Raw genomic sequence first — 25,324 nt, 5'->3', positions numbered from 1 at the left:
GCGTCTTTTTCTGTAATTGTAATGTGAATTCTAGTTAAACAACCCTCACTTGGAACCCAACAATATATAACCTTTTTGCAAATAGGAAGTAAACTCAGATAAAATAATATGTGAACTCTTTCATAGTATCAACTGGTTAGTAAAAAAACACACACTCACATAACGCCTCTTTGATGGTTCATGGTCAACCATAGGTTCTGTTGAACCGGTGTGTCTTCAACAGCAACACTTTTATTTTAAACTCCCCTGTACCCAATACCGGCTTACGATTTCACTACCGATTTTCCTTGAATTTCGCACTACGTTCTTAGACAAAATAACTCCCCTATTTAGGCCACCTTTGTCAGCCTCGAAGGCTGAGGGATGAGACCCCCGATCTCGTCTCGACGGGCTCCAGTAACCGACTTTTTTTGCCTCCCAAAAGAATCCCAAGCCCTCGCGTCAGCAACGCATCCACAAAAACCTCATCTCAGCGTTTTTAACCCTCCCAATCATATGTTCATCTGCAGGATGTAATATATTCATTTGTTTAGTCTAGCCCCACTTGAACATGACCATAACGCCGCTCCAAGGTCCGACAGATATAAAGTTGTTCAAGCACTTCTTCAACTGGAAAATATCGACACCGAAGAACCGGGTGATCGACCTCGATCTCTATTAATAAAATAATATTTTTCGTTAACTATCGCAATGGCAGTTATTACAATACTGATCGATAGAGAATTTTATACTTTGCTGTTCATTTTTTTTTTAATTTTAACGTTTTGTCTTCTTTCAGCTTATCTATATGATGTCGTTAAGCAATTTTTCTCTACGAATTCAAGTTGAAACAAAGCGCTGCCGAAACACCTCGTAAAATGTACCAGGCATTTGTCAATGATAGTGTTAATGAACGCACTGTTCGACGTTGGTTTGCGAAATTTAATTCCGGAGATATTCGTCTTAAACATGCGCCCCAAAATGGTCGACCTATAGTATTTTATGACGAGGATTTGAGGACCCTGGTTGGGACTGACTCATCACAAACGGTACGTGGGATGGCGGAAGAACTGGGAGACAGCTCCCATGCGGTTTTTGATGGTTTAAAACGCACTGCAATGGTCATTGGGTGCCACACGATTTGAAAAATCGACAGAAATTGTCACGTCTCCAGGTCTGTTCTTCTTTGCTTTTGCAAAACCACAAAGATACTTTTTTCCATCCGATCGTCACGTATGATGAAAACTGGACCCTCTACGACCATAGGAGACGTTCAGGACAGTGGTTGGACACCAATAAACCACCCAGGCACTCAAGGCGAAAACCCAAAAAAGACCATGGTTACTGTACGGTGGTCAGCGGCTCTAACTTTCTGCAACCGGGCCAAACCATCACAATAGAGTCCGCAGCAGCCGACACTGGTCAACTTTTGAAACAACCAACATCACTGAGTAATGTGTTCTGCAATAAGTAATGAGAAAAGAAACTAAATTGAAAGGGTAGGTATATCTTTAGAAGAGATTAATTTTTGGAAGATTTCCACATTTTTTGTATAAAGATGGAGAAGTAGGAAACCAAAACCTTTCCTTCTCAAAACTAGTTATTCAGAACAGACAAAAAATTAAAAGGCAGGAACAGAAACCTGAAGCAAACGACTATTCAGGCAGATATCATTTTGTACTGCGATCAACAAGAGTGTATGGAATGAGTGAACAAGAATGTGAGAATAGAGAAGGGGCTAGTGGAAAAATATTCTGGATATACTAAAAAATGGATTCCGACCTACTCGCCATGTACAAATATAAATTAATTAAAGAAAGTTGATGCTGAAATATTGTTTTGCAGGTATCACCATGAAGTTATTCCCATAATGTTGGTACTCTAATGAAGGTGAGAAGTAAGTCGTCTGCTGATTCTATAATTTTTTACAAACCGTTGGCTCATCCGTCCCTGGAAATTATTTTAATAGTATTCATCTGAATTTTTATATATAATTATGAGCCGCATAATTGTTTCAAAAATAAAATGATATTCCTTTGTAATTGATAGTTGTCACGATGTTGGTTGAGTGATTTTATGTAAGAGTAGAAGGTCATACGAAAGAAACTGATGTTCCGTTTATATTAAACGCGGAATTTTGTATACAGGGGCTTGTTGGAAGTATGCAGAAATAAAAACTGGTAATTCATTAAGGATTTCAAAGGTGATCTCTATGTTTACTTTTGGATTACATCAAAATTTACCGCTTTTTATAGTTTATTGATTGTTTTGAAGTGTAGTTTGGTGTTTATTCCGCAAGCGTACTGCAGTCTCTAACAAGGCCGTAGCCAGAAAACAATTTCGGGGGTGGGGGTTGGTTTGGTGGAACAATAGAAAACCATAAAATATAAAAATAACGAAAGAAAGAAAATGGTGTTACATAATCATATATATTTCTTAGAAAACCATTACAGAAATATTAACATCTTTTTACAAAATCAAATTTATTTTTTCTTTGCAGCAAACAAATCAATAACCTCCTCGGTGTCGATGTCAATTCTACGGTGGATTGACATTAACGCCAAACCGTTTAGTAGTTCCTAGCTTGTGGAGTTTCTTAAATATAAGTTTTGAGACGTTTCAGATGCGAGAAAGTCCTTTCAGGGGTACATGTGGAAACAGGGAGTGTCGCCAAGATCTTTAAAAGTTTGTACGCACATTGCCGTAAGGTTTTCCCATTGTGTTTCGGGGAAGTTTTTTTCAATATTCTCTTTAAGGCACTTGGTTTGTTTTGCCAAGGATTTGATAACATTTTCAACGGATTTTATAATTCCAATAGTATCTGTATCTGTAGAGTTGAGAGGGTGAGTGTAGGCCAACAGCACTTAGGCCACACGTGATCCATTGTACATCCTTCCGAGAAGTTGTCCTCTTGGTCATCGTCCGTCCTGTCCTTTCCAGGAAGGTGGACAGATTACTAGGAGACATCTCCTTTATATCGGCAGATGTAGGCCAAGACTCGCCGAACACTGTTATTGACAATAACTCCGGACACTCGCATAGGACACCTGCATAGAGGTGTGTCCACTAGTCCCATATTATGGAGGTGTTTTCTTAGTTGACAGTGACCAGTCAGAATCCTACTGTTAAGGGTATATTTTTCCTGGTCATCGCCAGATATTTCTTTAGCGCCAGCTTCCCAGGGTGATCCTGACAAGATTGCATCCTTTGATTTCATCCCATCTCTTTAGGGATTGAGCATGGGTGTAACGTTTGACTAGTTCCGTAATTGTCGAAGTCATCAGGCCGTAGGTGCCACTGGGTCCTAAAATTCTTAGTCCAGCCGCTTCCTCGGCTAAAGAGTTGGCAATGCGATTACCTTTACTCCTGTCGTTCCCTTTAATCGACTTCAGGATAATGTTATTATCTACCGAGGCTTTGGCTAAATCTTGGTGGCACTCTAGTACTAGCCCTGAAGTAACACGTTGTCTGTTTGAGGCTAATAGGGCTTGTCTGCTATCAGTGCAGATTGATAAGATTTTGCCAGAAATTCCTTTCCTGGTTATTTCTTTAGTGGCGATTGAGACACCAGCCACAGTTCTGTTTGAACCACGCTGGTATTTTCCCATTCCCCACCCAATCCTTAGGCTTAGTGATCTGGAGTGCACCCCACATCCTGAGCCTTCTTTGGTTTTTGAGCCGTCTGTATATATGCGTATTGCATTTGTAGCATCTGACTCTGTGTTCTATTTTATTTGTATTTTGTAGGGTTTATTAAATACAAACCTGGGTTCAGTTGCATCACTGGTTGCATGCAGCAGAGGTTGCGCAGTGAGCTTCTCGCCATAGGCTCAGCCTCAATTGACCCATTCCTACTTCGCGGTTTACACCAGTCGTGCGCAATCGTAACATGGCCATTAACGCAACCTCCTGTGATGTTTGAACAAGCCAATCGTTGTATTTGATATAATTTTTGGATGGCCGTTGCTTGTAGAACTTTCGAGGAAGGAAATCAATCCCCCTTGATCCCCCCCTGGCTACGGTCTTGGTCTCTTAGTTTTTTGTACTTCCCTTTCTCGAATGCATTCCTTCAAGTTTGCATATCGTGTTTCGAAAATGTACTGGATGCAACGATTAAAGATGGTAAGACCTCTTCAATCTTTAGCTCCTACAAGTTTCGACTTTCGAGGAGTTCATCTGTTTTCAAACCCAACCTCGTGATTTCTTGAAATGCTATATACTACATGATGAATAATATTGATGATCAACTCTGGAATAATGAAATTATTATATAGTTAAAATAGAATGGTGGAAAGAAATATATTTATTCAAGCGAATAAGCCGAATAAGCCGAAAAGTGAGATGTTTTCTCATATTTGCTTCATGAGCAACTAGCCATAATCTTTGAAAGATTGATTAATGTGATCATATTTGCGGATGCCGTACGCGAATCTGATGCAAATATTTTGTATTCTTTGGAAATATTACTCATCAGCTTGCAGTAAATCACTTGAAATATTCAACATGGTCTGGAGATTCACGTTCAGCAGTTGTAATGTCACTGAAACGGAAAGACAGGTATAATTGCATATCGTCAGCTCAATGATATACATATACTAATAGCTCTGATAAAATTCATGGATATTGCTTATACAGGTCGTTTTTTAACAGATTTCACTATTACTATATCGGAAACGGTAAGACCTACTAGGGCGGGTAAACTGGGTATTTTGGGAAACTGAAATAATCTTTTTTCGGATCGAGAAATGATTTAAAAAAAGGCGAAGGAACTTTCAATACTGTTATATGGTATAAACCAATTTGCAATGCGACATTTCGTTCTTTAGATTTCATCATCAACTTTTTTTTGAATATTGACCTCTAGTTTTTTCATCGATTTTTGTAACCACTGTAATAAAAAACTCGGCTAAGGAATACAATACATGTGTTTCCCAGTGTTCTTCATGGAAGACAAGGTATTCGGCTCAACTTTTGGCAAAATAACGAATTGACAAAAACAATGAGAAGGGCTTGCATGGCATAACCTCACGAATGTTTGGAAAAGTTCCATAAATCTAATGGAGCGATTTTTTTTCTGTGTAATACTTGTTTTATTATGCTGTATGTTATTCCGATTTGTGGAGATTATACAGTGTCACCTTTAAAGTGCGCACCATATGGGAAACTTTTTTTTCGAAAAGTTTCAGTGAAGTTTAACTTCGGCACATGTTTGTGCTTTAAATTTAACTTAAAATGATGCGGCCAACTGCGACCCACTGACGTTCTGTGTTTGTCTAATTCAACATTTTTTTTTGAAAAAAATTGAAAAATTGCATTTCTAGATCGAATTTAACAAAAAGTTACTTGAAAAAGTTGTGTCTACGGCAATTTTATATCCATATGCCAAATTTTATGTAACTAGGATAAAGTTACGTTTGGCTTATTTTCGACAGATATCCCCTTTATTTTAAAAACAAGTTCAGTTAATTGTCATCATTTCATGTATACATAACAAACTCATCATGGAGTTTAACTTTTCTGATACATTTTTACTTATACGAACATTTTCAGAGAAGCATTGAAAATTTGCTATAAAAATTTTAACATGACTGGTGCAAAATTTCAATCACTTGGCTATTTCCTTAAACAAACCTTTGATTTCGAAAAAGCAGAGGCAACTAAAAAAAATGCAAATAATTTCGATAGAACTATTATTGTTATTATAAATTTTGAATAACAATAATATTATTGAAAATACAAATGGGTACAAAAAATTACTTATTGATCTAAATGAAGTTGTCAAACACTTATAGCCTACATTTCATTATGTCGTCCTCCACGTTCAATACAAATTATGTTCCTTGTACTGACATCTGTAACTGCATTTTTAATAAATCGGGGATTTATATTTGCACAGTACTCGCGAATGGTATTTTCCAGATGTTGTATGTCAGTAAATGGTCTACTTCGGTACAATTTTTGTTTCAGGTAACCTCACGAGAAAAAGTCTAAAGGCGTCAAATCGGGTGATCTAGGTGGCCAATAATGTTCCCTGTTACGTCCAATAACTTTGACTCTGAACATTTGTTGGAGGGACTATTTTACAGCAACCGTGTGATGTATTGGTGCGCGATCAAGTTGATACCATAGGTCGTATTTAATATTTAAAGGCATATTATCTAAAACTTCACTAACCTCATCATTTAAAAAGTTGAGATAACCGACGGATGATAAATTTTCCCTAAAGAAAAATGTCCCAATTATTTGGTCGTTAAGTATCCCACACCATATATTAATTTTAAAGGAATACTGATCACCACATTCAACTGTGAAATTGGGATTTTTCTTGGGCCCACTATCGGCAATTTTGAGAACTTACCGTTCCATTTGAGGAGAACGTTGCCTCATCTGTCCATAAAATTTTATACGGAAACTTTACATTTTCTTCTCTCTCTCCTTGAAATCAGAATGAAAACCCCAAGCGGACATCAAAATCTCGTTCTTTTAATGTGTTGATAAATTTTGGCTTGTAAGGCCAAAATTTATTCTTTAATAAAAATTTTCTAACACTTTTTCTCTTGTAATCGGTATTTTTTATAATATCGGTTATGCTCGTTTGCCCGTGTTCAAAACTTTTAAGCAAATGTTAAGTTGGGCCTCCTCATCATATTTACTTGGAGTGTGCTTTTTTTTAAATTGATTTGCTACGGATCCTGTTTCTCTGAATTTCGACATTATTCTTGACAAAGTAGTATGTTGAACATTTATTCCTGGATGCCGTTCATTAAAAATGTTAGCTACTTGCCGGTATGGTGTATTCTCACCACATAAATATTAAAACTATTTCTATTCTTTCCTGAAGAGACAACATTATTACAATAATAACTGTTAAAAATTTGACCAGTAAATCAACAACTTGACACTACCATAGCATGCATTTTGTTTGTCAAGACCTACTTAAAAATTTTATTCAACGTGATTAAGCATCCTTACCGCCCTAGTTAGTGTTTATAAATAATCTGTAAATACTGAATATTGAAATTTTGATGTAATTTCAACTCTAGTAATTTTATTAATACTTATTGCAGTTTTTGAGTTGTGTCTGCTTTTTCAAAATTGAAGGTACTGACGTTTGTTTAAGAAAATAGCCAAGTGATTGAAACTTTGCAACAGTCATGTTAAAATTTGTATAGCACATTTTTAATTTCTCTCTAAAAATGTCCGTATAAGTAAAAATTTATCAGAAAAGTTAAACTCCATGATTAGTTTGCTATGTATACATGAATTGATGACAATTAACCGAACTTGTTTTTTAAAATAAAGGGGATATCTGTCAAAAATAAGCAAAACGTTAACTTTCTTCTAGTTATGGCATATGAATATAAAATTGCCGTAGACACAACTTTTTCAAGTAACTTTTTGTTAAATTCGATCTAAAAATGCAGTTTTTCAAATTTTTTCAAAAAAAAAGTAGAATTTAACAAACACTGAACGTCAGTGGGTCGCAGTTGGCCGCATCATTTTAAGTTAAATATAAAGCACAAACAAAGCACAAATGGTGACACTGTATATAGGTTTGAGTTCTAGACCCAGAAAATATTGATCCCTATTTTTTTTGAGGTAGCCCCAACCGGGAATTGTATAACCATGCAGTGATGATGAGAAAAACGCAGGGAAAAGAGATTATTTTAGTTCCTCGTAATAGAACATTTTTGTCCGATTCAACCCACCTTGTGGGTCTTACCGTTTCCGAGATAGCATAGTGGGATCAGCTAAAAAGCGGCCTGTATATAGAGCAGAGTAGTGGAAACCAAACTTAGCCTTGTGGAACTACGTACTTTTACTCTACGATAACAAATTGAGTTCGATCAGTCGTATAACTTTTTAATAAATTGGTATTTATGGTGTCGAACGTCGTGAAGTACGACAGTGGTACCATTACCTTAATCCAGACACGCAAAGATGTCATCCGTAATTAGGGACAGTTCTTTTGTAGTGATGTACTGTAGACAGAACCTATATTTGATATTTGTACATTAGTAATGATACTAAATTGCAATGCATAGCTTAAAATATGTTATTTAATCAATATTCCAAAACATCAGAGAAGAAAAGTTAAATATTTGGTCTCAAATCAGAGAGTTTTGCTGGATCATTTAGGTACACGCATCAAGTATTATGAGAAAGTGTTAATTTTGATGAATAAACAGAAATGTTGCTTGAAGATTGAATAAATCTCATTTTATGTTCCAAAGGTTGAAAATATCCAAAATTACATAAGAATAATTTTTGTGAAAATGGTCAACATGAATCTCATTAAGTTAATAGTTCAGGAATTATTTCCTTGAAGGCGTGGTCGTAGAATACTATAGGTAATTGACAATTGATTTCCATTTATACTATAAATAATCCAATAATCAAAATTTTACAATCGATTTTTAGAATATAATAAATGAGAAGTGCAGCGTATCTACACATTTATCTAATAATCTATCATATATCATACGCCACAATACAGATATGTGTTATATTTCACTTGGGCATACCTATAACAAATATGAACATTAGATATTGTTACCTCAAAAAAGGATTTAATGTATTCATTAACAGTAGCTGACCAATGTATTAAACAATAGGACTTTCTTGAAACGTTTTGTTATTATGCTACCTAAGGAGGTAACATTGAAGAATAAAAAAAAATCTCCTCGGCGGGGAATCGAACCCCGGTCTCCCGCGTGACAGGCGGGGATACTGACCACTATACTACCGGGGACTTACAAGCTTACAGTAAATGTCTTATATTTATAGTAACATATCATGACAGTATATCAACAAATCTTATCTTTTTTACTCAACATAAACCTTTGAATAATATTGAAAAAATTTCTTGAAGTAATACCTATATCGTATCAATACTTTTTCATTTACGATGTGAAACGTTTCTCATAATCTTTGTTTGACTTTCAGTTATGAATAATTCACAGCGGCGGACTGACTCTTGCAGGTGACCTTCAAAACTTTATTGTATTCTTATTCATAGTTTTATAATTTTTATTTATTTATAGATAAATCATTAAGAAAGTTAAGATTGAATTAAAAATATGTAATCGTACCAAAATACTGAAACGTACCTACTTTTCAAACACTAAAACTGAACAAATAATTCAGTTAATTTCAATTCCGCTACTCACACACTATAACTTCGTTTTATTAAAAGCGTTAACTGAATAGGTAAGTAGTTATTTCGAAAGTATTTAGTACACAAATATATATAAATTCAGAATATACCTTTAGAAAATACTGTCAATTTCTTTTCTATTCTATTCACTTTCTATTTATTTTTCAATCTTCTAGAAACAGCGACTGAGTTCACCAACTATCCTTAAATGTGTGTTGTCTCAGCGTAACCCTCTATTGGTATTTCTTTTGCACCTTTTCCGTTCATTTCTTTCACATTTGCTGAGAGGACAAGACTAGGTTTCTTCTTTTCGCTAAGATACATCCGCCTAGAAAAAAAAAATCAGTTTGGTGCGCCAAATTTTGTTCTTACTGACTTGAGAATATAAGAATAAAAAATAATCCATGGCTTTCCAATAAAAGTAGCACCTTTCCTGACCCTTTTGGATTCTTATTTATTGTTGTCAAAGTGCCAAATTATATTATGGCTTTTAGACATAATTCTAAAAATATTTTGTTTTCTGCTGGATTTAACAAGGAACAAATTTAACATGATGCAAATATTTTCTTAGCCGGTAATTTATATTTGGTTTTCGTTTTCCAATTTTGCATAAAGTAAACTTTTAGCATGCATCAGACTCTTCCCCTCTACTTATCGATGAAGTACACAAGGTATATACCTACTGAAAGCAAGAGTATTTTCCACAGGAAATTTTTGCCATGACTCCAAAAGTGACCAAGCTCTGACCACCGAGAACTAGTACGTTTAGATTTGCCGTAGGCGAAACCCATCAAACTCAAGTCTTTCATTCTCTTTCATTTCAAAGAAGAAAATGACTCTCTCATAAACTTTGTAGGCCACTGATGAACGCAAAAGTGGCATCGACAGACAGGAGCAGATTGTCTTTATGCTGGGTGCCAGGAGACTCAGGCATCACAGGTAACGAAGAAGCTGACGAGTCTGTCAGACACGGATCATCAACTCCATATATATGTGAACCAGTTGAGGGGGTACCAAAGTTTATAGATTGTAAAGTGGGTATATGAGAAACATAGAGAATATTGGAAAAATACCCTGTAATTTATGCGAATGTGAAGAACTGAATCACAGGAGGCTATCAAATTCAAAGACAACTCAAATTATGTCCAGAAGAATACGACAAATATCCAGCAAGGTACCTACATATACAAACTAATACAGGGCACAATGTTGAAATGGAATGGGAGAATATCGCAATGTGCCCATGAGGCTGAAGTGTTTTCGTAGACTTGGAAGAAATGAAGAAGTCAGGTGGTGGGAAATTGTGGTACCGAAAACATTCATATGAAAAAGGCCAATAAGAAAAATAATAGAACAATTTACATGGGAACACAAACAGGAAAGCTGTCTGAGGAAAGAACTGAAGAACTGCGTCAACAGAGTAAGGATCGGCTCTGAATAATTGCAGGATTATTCATCGGATGCTGTTCATTTGGACAGTGAACACCCGAGCAAAATACGGTTGTATAACGAAAACATTGGCTGCAGATAACGCAACAAAGAGGCAGGGAAGGTCTGTCGTGTCTTATGGAAACGTGCTGCAGTGGATTACAGGAGGTATCACCAGAGTGATCCAGTGCTATAAGTCAGGAGAATATCCAACAAAGGACCTGCACAAATTAATACAAGTGACACGACTGTTGGAATAGGTGTGCCACATCATGAGAATTACGGGGCCGATGTTTTTGTTATTTTACATCTCGATCGAAGCAGAAATTGATGCCAAAGTCAAATTTCGAAAAAAGCTGTTGATAAAATAAATATGAATTTCACCCAAAATTTCAGAAATATAAAAACCTTTATTGAAAGATTAGGTTGTTCGGATCAGAAACTACATCGGTTCATTTTCGTTACTTCGTCGTTACTAACGAATGCACAATTTGACGCATGTGTATTCTTTCATTGACCCAACATGTTTCTTGGGTGTCTGTAAAGTTTTATATCAAGTGTACTTACAATATTGCAACGCTACATGAAGCGAACAGCAGAATCCCAAGGATGAAAAATGCTGAGGGATACGTTTCCAGCGTATTGTTGTAAATCACTTTATTGTAAATAGGGGTCGAGATGGCGGGAGCGAGAGCTTCGCAGATTCCGAATAGCGATTGCGCCTTTCCTAAGTCGCTTTCCGATACAACTTTCGTCGCAAGTGATCGTATTCCAATTGGTGTTACTCCAGTCACAATGCTAACAACGGCAGCTAGAAGTTTAATTAAATTAATTTCTATATTAGTCAGTTCGATAGTTCTTAGAAATTTGTGTGTGGAACGAGGACAATCTGATTACTTTTTTGAGAACATGAAAATGATACTGATGTGTAATATATTGGTGTGAATTTTTCCCTGAAAAAAATAACGCCGGCCGCTGCTGGTCTTTGTCAATCGATTGTGGCTTGGCCAAGGTCGCGCTCAACTCAACTTGCGCTTCTCTATCGTCGCGTCGCTTCGAGAGACTTCCATTATGAAATATAACAATTTCAGTACCGGGTGGCATAATCAATCATATCGTTTGTGCACCTATTTAAACACAACGAATACTCTTTTCAATCCTTCGAGATTCCGAATAGTCAACTCCATATTTTCCATAAAGCCTTAAATTTGTATTTGCTTTTTTGACGTTCTGCGAATTAAAATGCATATTTGCAGTCAACGCATATACCATCAATGATGATTTACAGGTTTTAGGTTCACAGTTTCCTAAACTGTTTGCCCACTTTAACAACTGCTAGGTATAGTTATACATATATATATATATATATATATATATATATATATATATATATATATATATATATATATATATATATATATATATGATCTTTTTAAAATCACTTTACTAACTTTCTTCGTAAGCTTCAGATAATTCCTCTTTCATATTCTCTATTTCACTATCACTGTCGTCATTTAAATCAATAATGAATTTATTTCTGTCATGAATATGGAAGTGTCCAATCTCCATATAGTCTTTCTCAACTAAAATTACTGTTTAAATTCTTTTCTGTCAGGTAATATCAGATACTTCTTTAATTAGCTCTATTAGATGAACATCTAAAGGTTTTGGTAATCCTGTATCATATCGCATCTTGCATTCATAAGGTTTGTTTTTGACTATTTTACGTACAGTTGAGAAAGCAATTTCGGTCAAATATGATGTTGATTGTAATAGTTTGTTTCCCTGGAAACAAAACTTGAGATGAAGATTCTTATATACATTGAAACATACTCTGTGTCTTTCAATATTTAAATGCATCCAAATCTTATTCCCTGGAATCTCTTTTTCGCATTGTTCACCATCGCTATTGGAATCACTACATCACACTCGTTATTACTATCAGTACTTGTCCGAGGAAACCACAACTTTAAGTATACACAATATCGTTTACTTCGACTATAACATTGGAGGCAGGAAAATAAACATTGAGAAGATTAGGGTTTCTAAAATCAGCTCTGAGCTATCAACACGTCTTTGAAATGAGCTATTAAAATTCATTTAAAAAAATACGCGGATTTCGTAAACCAGAATAGTATCCATGATTTGGAGAACGGCCTTATATATTGAGGCTGGTACTTGACACTAGACTTTTAGGTGCTTTCAAAAGTCAAGTGTCATATCCATTGTTTACGCTTTTATGGTGTGGGAGATATGTTTTCGTTGGATTGATTCATTCTATGCCTGTGAATTTTGAGCGTATTTTGTAGTTTTGAAAGTTGAAGAGAATTTTTTATAGATCAAAATATCTTTGTAACAATGGACGTAGAAAAATAAAACATCCATGTTTGTAACCTTGTCCTTTAAAATGGCATTCTTACCTGCGTAAAGAAGAGTACTTGTGTTAGCAAACAGGAATACAAAATTACTCACAATTTTATCAATTATTGTTATGAGTAAAATTGTCATATCACTAAAGTTGAGCACCTTCGTGAAGAGAGGAACAGCTAGAGCAGTACCTGGAAGAAATAACATGCAGTTAAGTATCTTCTATTGTAATTTCCAAGTTATGTTGGTCATTATTTTAATAAGACAAAAATAGTTAATTTGAGGATGTTAACAAATACTTTGAACTGACAAGCGTACTACTCAAAAACTGAAAGGCTCATTAATTTTGATGAGGGGAAATTTATGGGGTAGGAGAGATAATTCCACTCTGCGATTTCAAGATTATTTTTTAAATACAATAATATCCGTTATCATTTAAAAGCTAGAACACTCACAACTGTGAATTATTCAGTATGAAATTCCGCTGTGCTGATAAAACTCATTTGTTCTTTGTACAAATCTAACACATCGCAATTTCTACGTTACGTCCAATTATAGGTATCAAAGTTTTGAGTAAATGACGAGTGTATTTTATTCTTTATTGTCCTAATTTTATGTTGTGTTTTTATTTATACAAAAATTTCAAATTATAAATGTTTATTTATTTCTATTTTATATCTGAATCAAAATATTTTGAACCTTATTGTTTTCAATTGTCATAATTGTTCTGTTTTTTAATATTTAATTGTTCTCTAATTGTTCCTTATACCCACACACAGGTTTCTACCCTCAGTGGAAGTATCAGTTTATTCGTCAAACTATAATGTACCCCACATACTTCACTTCATATTTATGTGTTTTGATTTACTGATGAATAAATCATTATTATTTTTTACCGAAGTATGCAGTATTATCAACCAACGACCACTCCCCATACCGTAGGGTAAGTGATCATTGGGTCCGAGAATCATGTGCCATGTGCAAGCGCAGTGAGCTAAGAATGACAGCCTTCTGCATCTGTCCGGCTAAAATTTCTGCCTTACTGCGGCAAGCCGGTATGATTTCAAGATTCGAGACTAGAGAGGGCATCATTCCACCAAGACTCCAATAATGAGAACAACCATCTTGACAGAGTCTGCGGAGTTTGAAGATAAATTCTCGATATTTTATCCGTTTTTCCTCCTCTTTTCTGGTTTCGCCAGGAGCTGAAAACTCCACGACAAATATCGTTTTGCTCTGGTGGTCGAGAACGACTACATCAGGCTTATTAGCTTGTAGGAGCCTGAAGATGGGGAACGAATAGTTCCAATAAATTCGAAACTTCTCGTTCCCCACAACGGATTCAATATCCCTCTGAGCGTAGGGCAACACCGGTGTCTAGTCGATACCGTAATAGTGGCGTAGATGGTAATATAGAACTCTTAGGGCAGCGTTATGTCGATGGGTATAGGTCGAGACCGCATATGCTGGACATGCTGATAGCAAGTGCATTACGGTCTAGGGCGCCTCACGGCAGGCCTTGCACCTTGTGTCAGGAACCTCTATACCAATCACGCGACTGCGGTTGACTAAGATGTTGAAGACACCATCCTGGCAAGCCATGATGAACCCCTCAGTTTCCGACTTCAGCCGACTCAGCCTGAGAAAAGCGAACGTCAGGCGTTTTGATAAGCCAAGGTCTCCAATGTTATTGAAGAAGACCCCCATGCATTGGCTCATCCTTGTGTTTCCGCAGAAGTGAGGTGATATCTGCGGCTTTTATCTGAGCTTTTTGCTGAACGGGTTCCATTAGGGTCTCGGCGCCTTGCGGCAGGCCTCCCTGTTGTCGGAGGAAGTACAACCGTAGAACGGACGACGATGCATCATTTTTTGGGTCTTTACGTCAAGTTGATACAGCTCCTCCCGAGTCCACTTCATTACTCCAAACGAGTAGAGTAAGATTGGAACGGCAAGCATATTTTTTGCAGCAACTTTGTTCTTCCCCGACAGTTCCGATGACCAGATCTGTCGAAGTTTGTGCTGATACTTGCCGCGGAGAGAGTTTTTCACTGCTGTTACCTCTTGCGAGTGGCGTTGTTCCACCTCGAGGTAAGTATACGTCTATCCGGCATTCAAATGTTGTAGGATGCTTCCATATTATTATTATTATTATAAACCACAAATATCCAACCCCACACAAATAATCCCAAAAATTGTAACTGAGAATTCATATGTCTAGGAAATACCTGTTCTAAATTGAAAAATGAAAGTTTAATGCCGTCACCATAAAATTTGGTAAATTGCAGACTGTGTTGGAATATTTTTTCTAAAGATGCTCTCTGGAAATAGGGCACCACTTCATCAGCCGATGAATACAAAAAAATCATTTCTTCCATTCCCAAATAACTGCAAAAGGCCCCAGAAACATTCTAAGATATATGACACGAATTTGTATACGGAATTCATTATTCTGACGAAAACTATTAAACCAGTGAGCGGTGAAGATTTGAGATTTGTTCTACTAACAGTTTGAAGTTCAACACAAACTATGAAGACGATGAAATATGATAATGATTGACTTTGGAATAACCAGGAAACAAAATAAATTGGATAGTAATTGTGGGTATTGAAATTCATGAACAATCATAAAAATTACTCGTTATTAAGTCTTCTAATGTTTCATTATATATGTATGAGTTGTCTTGACTTTCCGCTGCAATCTTTATGTGACAATGATGTTACTCTGATCGTTAACTGATTCTTTAGAATGAGGCCAATGCACTCGTAAGACCTCTAATTCATGTGAAACAAACTCTTACTGGACATAATTGAAACAACTCAAAAAATCCCAGTCGAAACCATCGACAGCTATATAAATGAAATAATGACAAAGCGGATTTTTGGAGCCTCAAGTGATCAATTTGAATATTTCAATAACTTACGTCATACCTTCCTTAATTTTTATATTCTGGAAGTATATGATCTTATGTTGGAAGTTTCAACATACATTGTTACATGCATGCAATGTTATTGCAATATCATTGCTATTGCAATGGCCTTGCTGGCTCACCATTGCAATAGTCATTGCAGGTGCTAAATGAAAACATTGCCTCATTTGAAACAGTATTCAGTATGATATATTTCAAAATGTATAACACTTCCACAATACAAATCATTAAATTATAAAACAACAACAAAAATTAATTGGCGCTCCGGGGCGACTTCATTGATTTCAGTGGCGCATTTGTTTTTACAGCTGCAGGAAAACCCGGAAAAACCTGCAGCACCACATCATCTGCTAATGTCCTCTCTCTCATAAAACAAAATGTAGGGTGTCCTCAGAGGCTCCAAAAAATTCAATGCATCGCCAGAACACTTCGTGACACGAATATCGTCAAACTTAAACCAGTCCGTTTCGTCTTTGATCAAAGTGTAATAATGACCAAATTCAACGCCAGAGCCACAGTAAACAATGACTGCATAAATATTATAATAGTGGTCTGCTAGATTGAAATGTTCATCTATTTCGAACCTTCGTAAGAGTTTGGTGCTTACGTCAGAGGTTGACCCATATTTGAAGATCATCAGTGTTATTATTAGATTGACTGGTGCCTCAGTTATACTTGTTTCCTTATAACAGTCAGTTAGTTTGGCGCTGTTTGCTAATACAGTCGATCATCAACTGTTAAAAGTTCCATTTTCAGATGATTTAACAATAAGCTTTGCAAGGACTGGTTATTAGTCATATTAGGAAACGCTAGTTGAAGTTCCAGAAATTCACATTCGTTTTTGCTACCTCTTGAACATTTACTACAAAGACAAAGTGAATAAGTGGGGAGATCGACTGTACGGAATCATTCAATCCAGAGCGGTCAGGAGTATTGATTATGCTATTCTTTTGCTCACGAAGAGTATTCAACAAAAACCAAAGAATTCGGAACAATCCTCTTATTGTCCTAACGAGTATCTAGCGGACTTCAAAGACTCCAGGAAATCGGTTGGAGGGAAAGATGATACAACATCTGCATTTGCATGAACAGGTATTTGAGTTTGATGAATAAGTAGGAAGCATTTTCGTTCTCGTTCATCATTTAAACCTCGTTCTTGAAATTCTCGTAAAATGCTATTCATGTAGCAAATGTTTCCTAAATTATCTAATCCAATTTTCTTCTTAAGATTTTCAGGACAACTCTTTACTGATTCGTAAGGAAGAACATGTTTCACAGAATTTGCAAAAGAACCATTTCTCAAGCTGCGATTGATCCTTCCAAGTGATGAAGGGTTTCGTAGAGGTATCAATTGAGCTTTTGCTTCACGAAGATCTTCCACTGAAAGGGAACCAGAACCACGAGGACTGCAACTCAATATTTGGGGGAAAATTGATTTCTACTTCTAGGCAGCATTCAACTCAATGCCAGTAAAAATAAGTTTTGGTCTTTGGGACTAAGAGAGCACTGAAGCTTCCATTTAACTGTAGACAAGGATATGGTTGCACCGACTGAGCGAGCAAAACATTTAGGTATCATTCTTGAAATTCAAACTTCATATCAATAAATGCATTAATATTGTCTATATGAACATCAAACAAATTTATACCAAAAGACACTGTCCCAACAAAAGAGAAAACTATACTCTGTGAATATCTTGTATTATCCAGATTCAATTTTGGAAGCGCAGTCTATGGACCATGATGCATTGATTATGAAGACAAACGGAGGATTTAGGTTGTTCAAAACAATTATCTAGCTTCAATACACGGCATCGGACGTGGCCAACATAAACTCAAAAATATCAACTGGCTCAACATGGCAAAAAGGCAATCATTACATATTGCTTGTCGATATCATGAAATTATCACTGAAAAAAGCTCCCAAATATTTATACAAGAAATTGTCATGCTGTTCAGATGTTCACAATGTTCACAAAGAAGTAATTTATTTGCATGATCAACAAATCTTTTTGAGAAGTTTATTTTGGAATTAATTGCTTTCTTCATGTCTTTGACATTGTATTTTAATGTTCAAAGAATAATTTCAAAAACAACTTTCTAAAAACTAGCCGGTTCTTGTTGAAAACAGAAATTGAGCTTCTGAATGTGATCTGTTTCGTAACTCACCAAATAAATGTATCAATGTATTCACGAAAATGAAATGGCTGTACTCCACTATCGTCCAACCGAATCTGCCTTGAGTGTAGCTGAAAAACATCCCACCTTCACCCACCACAACCGCACTGTAAACGAAAAGTGTCAAAAGAATTAACGAAATGTAAACTCTATTATTGCCGGGGCTCTTTTTCAGCATCAAGTTGAAGGTATCGATAGCATGCTTTGGATCGAAGACATCGCTCAGTAATCCTCTACTGGACTTCACTGGTATTCTAGATTCCTTTATCCAAAAAAGTCCATAGACAAGTCCCAGAATGTATAGTCCGCCCGCTGTAAGTAATACCCCGTAATACCCCACAAGTTCAAAATAGTGTGCACTGAATAGTTGGGTGATCGGGAGGATGGTATTTAGTACAATTTGGACGATCCCCACGCGAAGGGTACGCATTTGCAGGGTACTAACATCCGCAATGTACGCGAAGACGGCCATCACTATCATGGGTTGTCCTCCGAAGAATGAAGGTACAACAACCTGGAACACCCCTAAGACCTCCAACGACCAGGACCTCATGAAGACCACACACAGGATGCATCCTACCACAGCAAAAAGTTCCCCAAAAATCGGAATGAGGAGAAACGGCTTCCTAATTTGGTGACGGTCACTGTACGATCCCAAAAACAGGACCAGGATCAAAGGCATAAAGCTTTGCACCGGTAACTGCCATGAGTGCATGTTGCTCACGGCAATGAGCACTTGGTTGTTCTGGTTTGTGAAGTTTTCGTGCTGTCCGCTGAGAATGGCTTCGCAGACAGTGTCGTTCATCTCCAAGTTTACCCTGCAAGCCTTCTCGAATTCGAGATTGTATAAAGTGGGTCCACATAACGTTGCTGCCATCACGTAAGCTCCTATCAGAGGTTCAACTGTTATAACTTCTTGCACGTAAGACATTTTTTCTGTGAAGTCCATTTGACCAAAGCGTTTCTCATCTTTTTTCGTCAAATCCGCTACCGACTCGGTCACTAATTCCGCCGTTGAAGCCATATTTAATGTGATGATAACTAAATAAACATATTTATTCAAAGCACTTCATAATACTGCAACTCTTGATTATGTTTGTAATACATTAATGTTTAGTTTCACTTATTTAAAACCAGTTTCCGTGTGGCCTCAAGACAGTGGGTGAGATTTGACAAAAAAGATAATCATCTCGCTATTCTAGTGTGATGAGGATTGCGCAAGAAATCTTAGGAATTTATTAATGTTTTCCTTTGATATATCCGTGTACCGGTATATAACCGAAAGTTATGTTGTACCTATCAATGAAAGTGAAGTATTTTTGATTCAATGCCGGCTCAAGGTTCCCTTTCTATTACAGATTATGAAACCTCAACTATGAATTTTCTATTAATAATTAATAATTTTCATAATGAAGAATAGTGAATTGAAACTTTCTATGTTCGTAACTAACGTTAGTTACAAATAAAAGTTTCAATTCCCTTTTCTTGATTATGATTTCCTATATACCACGTAGTAACGACTACATCCATAAATGTATTAATAAATTTCAGTTTTAGGAGAGCTAATTAACAAATGATTGAGTTGTTAGATTGAAACTGGACCTCTGGCATATAATGAATCACATACAAGAACTAAGGCGATACAGCGATTTGCTAAGTTGGATATATTATTTTTCGTTAAATATTGACTACCAAAACAGATGAGTTTCCGTAGAAAAGGGAACCTTCAGCTTTCAGTAATAACTTTAGGTCAACAAGAGCGAAGCCAATCAAAAAAAAAGTCATTAAAATTAACTCCTCAATGTTTAAGAAATCTTATATTTTAGAACATTCAACCTCATATTTCATTATCATGACGTTAAGGCTCAAAAATATATTATTCAGTCTGTGTACCCCATTTAGAATAACTGTTAATAAGTACTTGAAAGTATAATAAATATCTAAATTTATTTTATGAGTACAACGTTTTAACGACATGATAAAGTTAAGGCATCCAAGATAGTCTACATACCTCTTATTCAAGACAGAGAAAATATCAAAATAACCCTTGCAGTGACATCTATATATCAGTAGCAGGCTCACGACATTAAAAATATTGGGGACCAGTCGGGAATTCTCGCGGACTCATTCATTGGACATGTAGAGGACGTTGAGAGTATCGGATTTGTAAATAATTTCAGACTTTCTGATTGGAGGGAATTTTTATGAAATCATTTGAATTACATCCCCTAACAGAGTTCAAGTGGAAAGGTTTTGAAAAAGATTCAAGTCAGTCGTGCGCAGACCCGCGAGGAGTTCGCGGTCTTTTGACCGGGTCGCTTCGACCTCCGGGCATGGTTCCGGAGACCCGGTGTCGTAAAGGGTTTCAGATTTGTTAATTATTCGCGGTTTAATTGAATTGAGGTGAAAAAGGTTAATAGCGCACGAAGTCAGTCATGCGAGGACCCCAGGGTCGTTTGAGGAGCTCTTAACCGAGGCAGTTGGCCCCTTTGGGGAGGTTGCTGAGAAAGCTATTGCAGGGACTAGGTGTTTTAAGACACTGGGTCGCGAGGGGATTCCAGTAATGAGAAATATTCGCGGTTTATTTGGCTAGCTGACTTGAGGTAGAAGTCAGGAGCGTACGAACTCAGAAGTAGGTCGATTGGACTTCTGACGAAGTTCTAAGTGAATTCTGGAGGTACTGAAATACGAGGTAGTTCGGGGCACCGTTTTGCGAGGTGTTTCGGAATTGACAAATAATTGCGGTTTAGTTGAATTGAGATAAAAGGAGTCGAGCGCGGAGAGTTGTCCAGTTCAGTTGAATTTCCTACAAAGTTTGGAAATTCTTGAGGAAGCTTTGAGTGAGTTGAAATATTGAGATATTTCAAGTCAAGTAATATTGGTATTTGGGAGTTTGCCGCGTCTTATTTGGCCAGCTGACTTGAGCTAAAAGTCAGCAGCGTACGAACTCAAAAGTAGGTCGGTTGGACTTCCTATAGGGTTTGTGAGAGAATTCGAGAAGTGATTGGGTTTTGATTATTATTCGCGGTCTGATTCAGTTTAGCTGATTTAGAGAACATTTTCGAGTTCTTGGTAAGATTTTGGGACAGTTTTTGGGAAAGAGTGGCTTTTGCTGAAGACTTCAGGAGAGTCCATATACGTTAATTTGGTGAGCGTATTTGAAAACAATTTTTATATATTTATATATATATATATATATATATATATATATATATATATATATATATATATATATATATATATTGTATATGTTATTGCATGCGTATGTGTTTTATATTTTCGAATTGGCACCTAGGGTATTGTTGAAAATTTATCATATAGCTAAGAATCGGGTTCCCTTTTTCATTTAATTAGGTTATTATTAGGTCATAGCATTTCCCTGTGTTATACAGGGATGAGGAGCGATTAAGTGGGTTTTTAATAGTTTCTCAGAGTTGTATCTCATTTTGTTTTATAGCAGATCTAGTAGAATTCAGTCAAGGCACACCTATGTCCTGAGTGAAGTTATTTCAATTTTCAGAGGAATAAACAAATAATTTTGTTTTAGTGGTTTATTCATATTTTTCACACGGTTATAATTATATATTTATTTTTCTTTCATTAGTTTAAATAATGTTCAGTAAAACGTATATAAAAGAATAGTTTCAATATTATTTTGTATAGGTTAAATTCCAGTAGTAATTTTTGTTAATTTTATTTTATCAATAATTGTTAATCCGAATATTCATCAGTAAAGTTGGTTTGTGAACACTGCTTATATTATTTCATTCCCTCAAACCCCTAAAAGACCACGGATTTAAGCCGTGGCCGAATCCAGTCTCTGAGGATATAATTGGTGGCATAACCAAGCCATTGCTCTACGAAGATAGAAAGCAGGTAAAAAATTCAACTGTTGACCAAGTCGCCCACTAATTCTCAATCCGTGTGATCAGGACGGATTTCAAACTTTTTCTGATCTGGTGGCAGCAACTCTCGCGCTACCAAATTAAATTAAAAAATGAATACCTTCGGCTGAACGATCCTATATACAGGGCGGTGTATTTTTCTAGTGCGAGTTTAACTGAGATAATTATTATATATCATTAGTAGTATATAGGGATCGCCAATTTACACCCGAAGGTCACATTTATTACATTGCTATCCAAGTCAGTATCATCAGAGTCACTAAAAACGAATTCCATTTAAATAAATTACAGCGATTTATATTCATCTGGAAAATCTTCATTTCGATAATGAAGTCCATATCGCCTAAATGAATTTGTAGTACTAATTATACAGTTGCAGTTTTTTATTGGCTTCAGCAAAACTTGATGGCTAGGCCATCACTGGAATTACGTTGGATAATTTTTCTGTCGAAAATGATTAACCTGGTCGAGATTCATGTCTGGCAGACCCGACCTGCAAGAATTTCTGTCCTCCTACAAGATTACGTGAGCAATGTCCAGTGAGAATAATTTGCTGACCTTCAGATCTGCAAAATAGTTATACCCGAACATTTTCAATCAAATCGATATTTACATTATAGTATGGGTGTACCTTTTGCTGGGGTATTACTACAGTGTTCTGAGGTATTACTGTTGAAAAACTACGGAAAGTTAAAAAAACAAGAAGAACCTTAAGCCACTGTGTATTTGATTTACAAATTTCGGTGAAACCAAAACTTGAAAATTTTCAAGGAAAAAAGTGCAGAATAATAATTTAAGTACCAGTTATTATTCCCAACCCTGTAAATTTTTCCAATAAAGAAAACTTAGTGTATCCTTTGAAATTCCCTGTTAGACAATATCAGAATTCCTCTATCAAGTCGGTACTGATAAGAATTCATATAATGCCCTCGAGGGTTATAAGATTCACGATGAGTGATTGAAGATCCTCACAAGTAATCATGACTATATTAAAATTTCAATTATTTAAATGCGAAGGTGGGGATATCCTCTGTACAATGTTTGTTGAGAGTATAATTATTTGCTTGTTTTCTCAATTTTACAATAACATCTTCATTTTCATTCTCAGGTTTTAACTACGACTCACGATAATATTGAAATATATATGATGCAATACCTGAAATATGTTAATGTTCTTAGATGATACGACAAATTTTGATTTCCTCGCTTCTTAGATTTAAGGACGTGATTAACAGCTTCTTATTTCACAATTTTGATTTTTTTTCATAACCGGTTTAACTTACATACTTTAAAAGTTTTACTGAATGTAGCTCGTAATCATATCACAATCTGGTACTGGTTTACATTTATTTTTCTGTGTCAATACCGAAAAATTGAATTATTATTTTTCTTATTTTGAGTGATAAATAATGTGCATTAGCCATTAACAAATTTGAAGAAGCATGGCTGTATACATTTATAATGATGTCGTTGACGACGTAACATTACGAAAACGCCATACATGGGGTAAAGAGACGACTCAAACCATGAATATCAAAGACATATAACACTCCCAAAGGATTTTGATAATCACTGAATTTCCTTCCTAACTTGTCCCAAGTGGCGAGTACATTTTATTTCAAAGTGTATTTTTCTTTGCTACGCTAGTAGTATGAAACTTTGATAAACAATTTATTGAAATATGGTAATAGGGCCACGAGGTTTTTTTAGTGGAATGTGAAACACACACTTTATTCTTCAGAATTATAAGTTGACAAATTGCATCTGATGATTCATCCTTTTTTTAATTCTAAGTAATACTCGTTCATATTCTCAATATTATATTTTAAGCAAGAAAGGATACTTCTTACAAAAGGTAATATAATACCATATTAATCAATAATGAAATTCATTTGGCGTGTTTTCTTGCGTCAAATGATCTAAATTTGGAGCCGCCCATTTCAAAGCATTTCCTCAAAGATCTGTCATCACAGAAAAGAAGCAAGCACCACGTAGAATTCTCGAAATAGGTGATTTTTCCATATGTAACTATATGTAAACCAATAAAGAATATTCTTGAAACTTCAAAACTATTGATAGAAACCAGTTGTGTGAATATTAGGACCAAACAGAATGGTTTGTAGTTTCAACTCGATTTCACGAAAAATTTTGTATTCCAGTAATGTAAATATGTACTACGACCATACTTGAAAGTTAAAAATATGTTTAATTCAATTGCTTTGTTCTCTTGTATTTCGCAAACGAGTCTTAAACTTCATTTACAAAAAAATAGCCAAATAAAATTTGGTTTTTTGAAATGATTTCGGAACTGTAGCACCTCCTCAATACTAACAAAAAGTGTTCTATAGGTTTTTTCAATATTTTCTGTTTTAGTTCCAAGTTGGTCAAATCGGTGAAATGAACACAACGTGCTGGGAATCACATATTGAAAGGTAAGTTCTTGTTAATTCTTAACTCACACAAGTGTTCTGTCTTTTGATTGAAGGTTGTCATTCATAGAGGGCGACAGATGATTAGCGGAAAAACAGCTTTTGAACAGGTTTTTTAAAAAGATTCTATGAAATTTTTTTAAATTTCCATCATTGGTATGCAAAATGATACGTTTCCAATTTCCAATTTTCTTAAGAGAGGGCCTATTGACGGCACCTTCTTTATTTATCTTGAAGTGTGTCACTTTTGCCCGTAACAATATAACTGAATTTGTCACAAATGCGGATATACATGGTAGAGACACCCGTCATGGGAAACTGTTAAGAACCCCCTCACACAAAACGGCTCACTTTAGATGCTCCCCACTATTTAATACAACAAACTGTTATAATAACTTGCCGGCATCTATTAGGAAAATCGAGTCAGATAAACTTTTTAAAATTGAGGTGAAGAAACTTCTCTTACAGAAGTGTTACTACAGTCTTGAGGAATTCTTGCACGACACTTTTTCATGACATTTTGAGAGTATTTGCTAGAGCTTCTCCGATTTTTTATATAATACTTCTATGTTGTGAAAGTTTGTGGACGTGAACCATATTTATTGTTTTTGTATTGTTCAACTTCTGTAGTTTTATTTTTGTTTTTTAATTATGACTTAGCACATGTACTCAATGTACCAAAGTGTCAAATAAATAAATAAATAAATTCCAATTGTTACCAATATTTCCTGAACTATAGCAAATCTGGCAAAATTGCAATGAAAAATTTCATTCATTATGTAATGGACAAAAATGGAGGTCCTGTAAGTTTTTACAATATTATATGTTTTTATAAACAGTTCCAACTTATCTACTGTCGACGAAAAATTCACAAGTGGAGAAAAATCTGACACCAAAATCCACAACTTTTCAACTATTTCCAAAAATGTTACAGCTATGGAAAAAAAGTTGGGAT

The 25,324-nt window shown here is 35.7% G+C and overlaps 1 protein-coding gene and 1 non-coding gene across 3 annotated transcripts; both read right to left on the bottom strand.

The window, feature by feature from the left end:
- Positions 1 to 2,382: 2,382 nt before the first annotated feature.
- On the bottom strand, positions 2,383 to 19,171 carry LOC111502374 (lysosomal proton-coupled steroid conjugate and bile acid symporter SLC46A3). Of its 2 annotated transcripts, XR_012466733.1 has the most exons (5): positions 18,027 to 19,171; positions 12,985 to 13,122; positions 11,132 to 11,375; positions 9,247 to 9,464; positions 2,383 to 4,519 (listed from the first exon to the last, which is right to left on the bottom strand). XR_012466733.1 is itself a non-coding variant. In XM_023156444.2 (4 exons), the coding sequence occupies exons 1-4, from the start codon at positions 19,057 to 19,059 to the stop codon at positions 9,341 to 9,343; spliced, it is 1,539 nt and encodes a 512-aa protein (XP_023012212.1). In that variant the 5' UTR covers positions 19,060 to 19,171; the 3' UTR covers positions 7,502 to 9,340. The 2 variants fall into 2 exon arrangements, 1 of the variants encoding a protein (XP_023012212.1); XM_023156444.2 differs by lacking the exon at positions 2,383 to 4,519 and having other exon boundaries at positions 7,502 to 9,464.
- TRNAD-GUC (transfer RNA aspartic acid (anticodon GUC)) lies at positions 8,660 to 8,731 on the bottom strand. The gene has a single exon. It is a non-coding gene; the product is annotated as a tRNA-Asp (tRNA).
- Positions 19,172 to 25,324: the final 6,153 nt, after the last annotated feature.

Source organism: Leptinotarsa decemlineata, unplaced genomic scaffold (genome assembly GCF_025532065.1).
Source record: "Leptinotarsa decemlineata unplaced genomic scaffold, Ldec_3_MD MMD2_tig00026282_RagTag_RagTag, whole genome shotgun sequence".
NCBI lineage: Eukaryota > Metazoa > Arthropoda > Insecta > Coleoptera > Chrysomelidae > Leptinotarsa > Leptinotarsa decemlineata.
This window is presented reverse-complemented; position numbering and strand designations above follow the sequence as displayed.

Coding starts and splice junctions, on each gene's coding strand:
- LOC111502374 (XM_023156444.2), bottom strand. CDS start 19,059: ATGGCTTCAACGGCGGAATTAGTGACCGAGTCGGTAGCGGATTTGACG. Junction 13,123..18,026: donor TACATTGATACATTTATTTG/GTGAGTTACGAA, acceptor TATTTCTTCCAG/GTACTGCTCTAGCTGTTCCT. Junction 9,465..11,131: donor TCATGTAGCGTTGCAATATT/GTAAGTACACTT, acceptor TTTTTTTTCTAG/GCGGATGTATCTTAGCGAAA.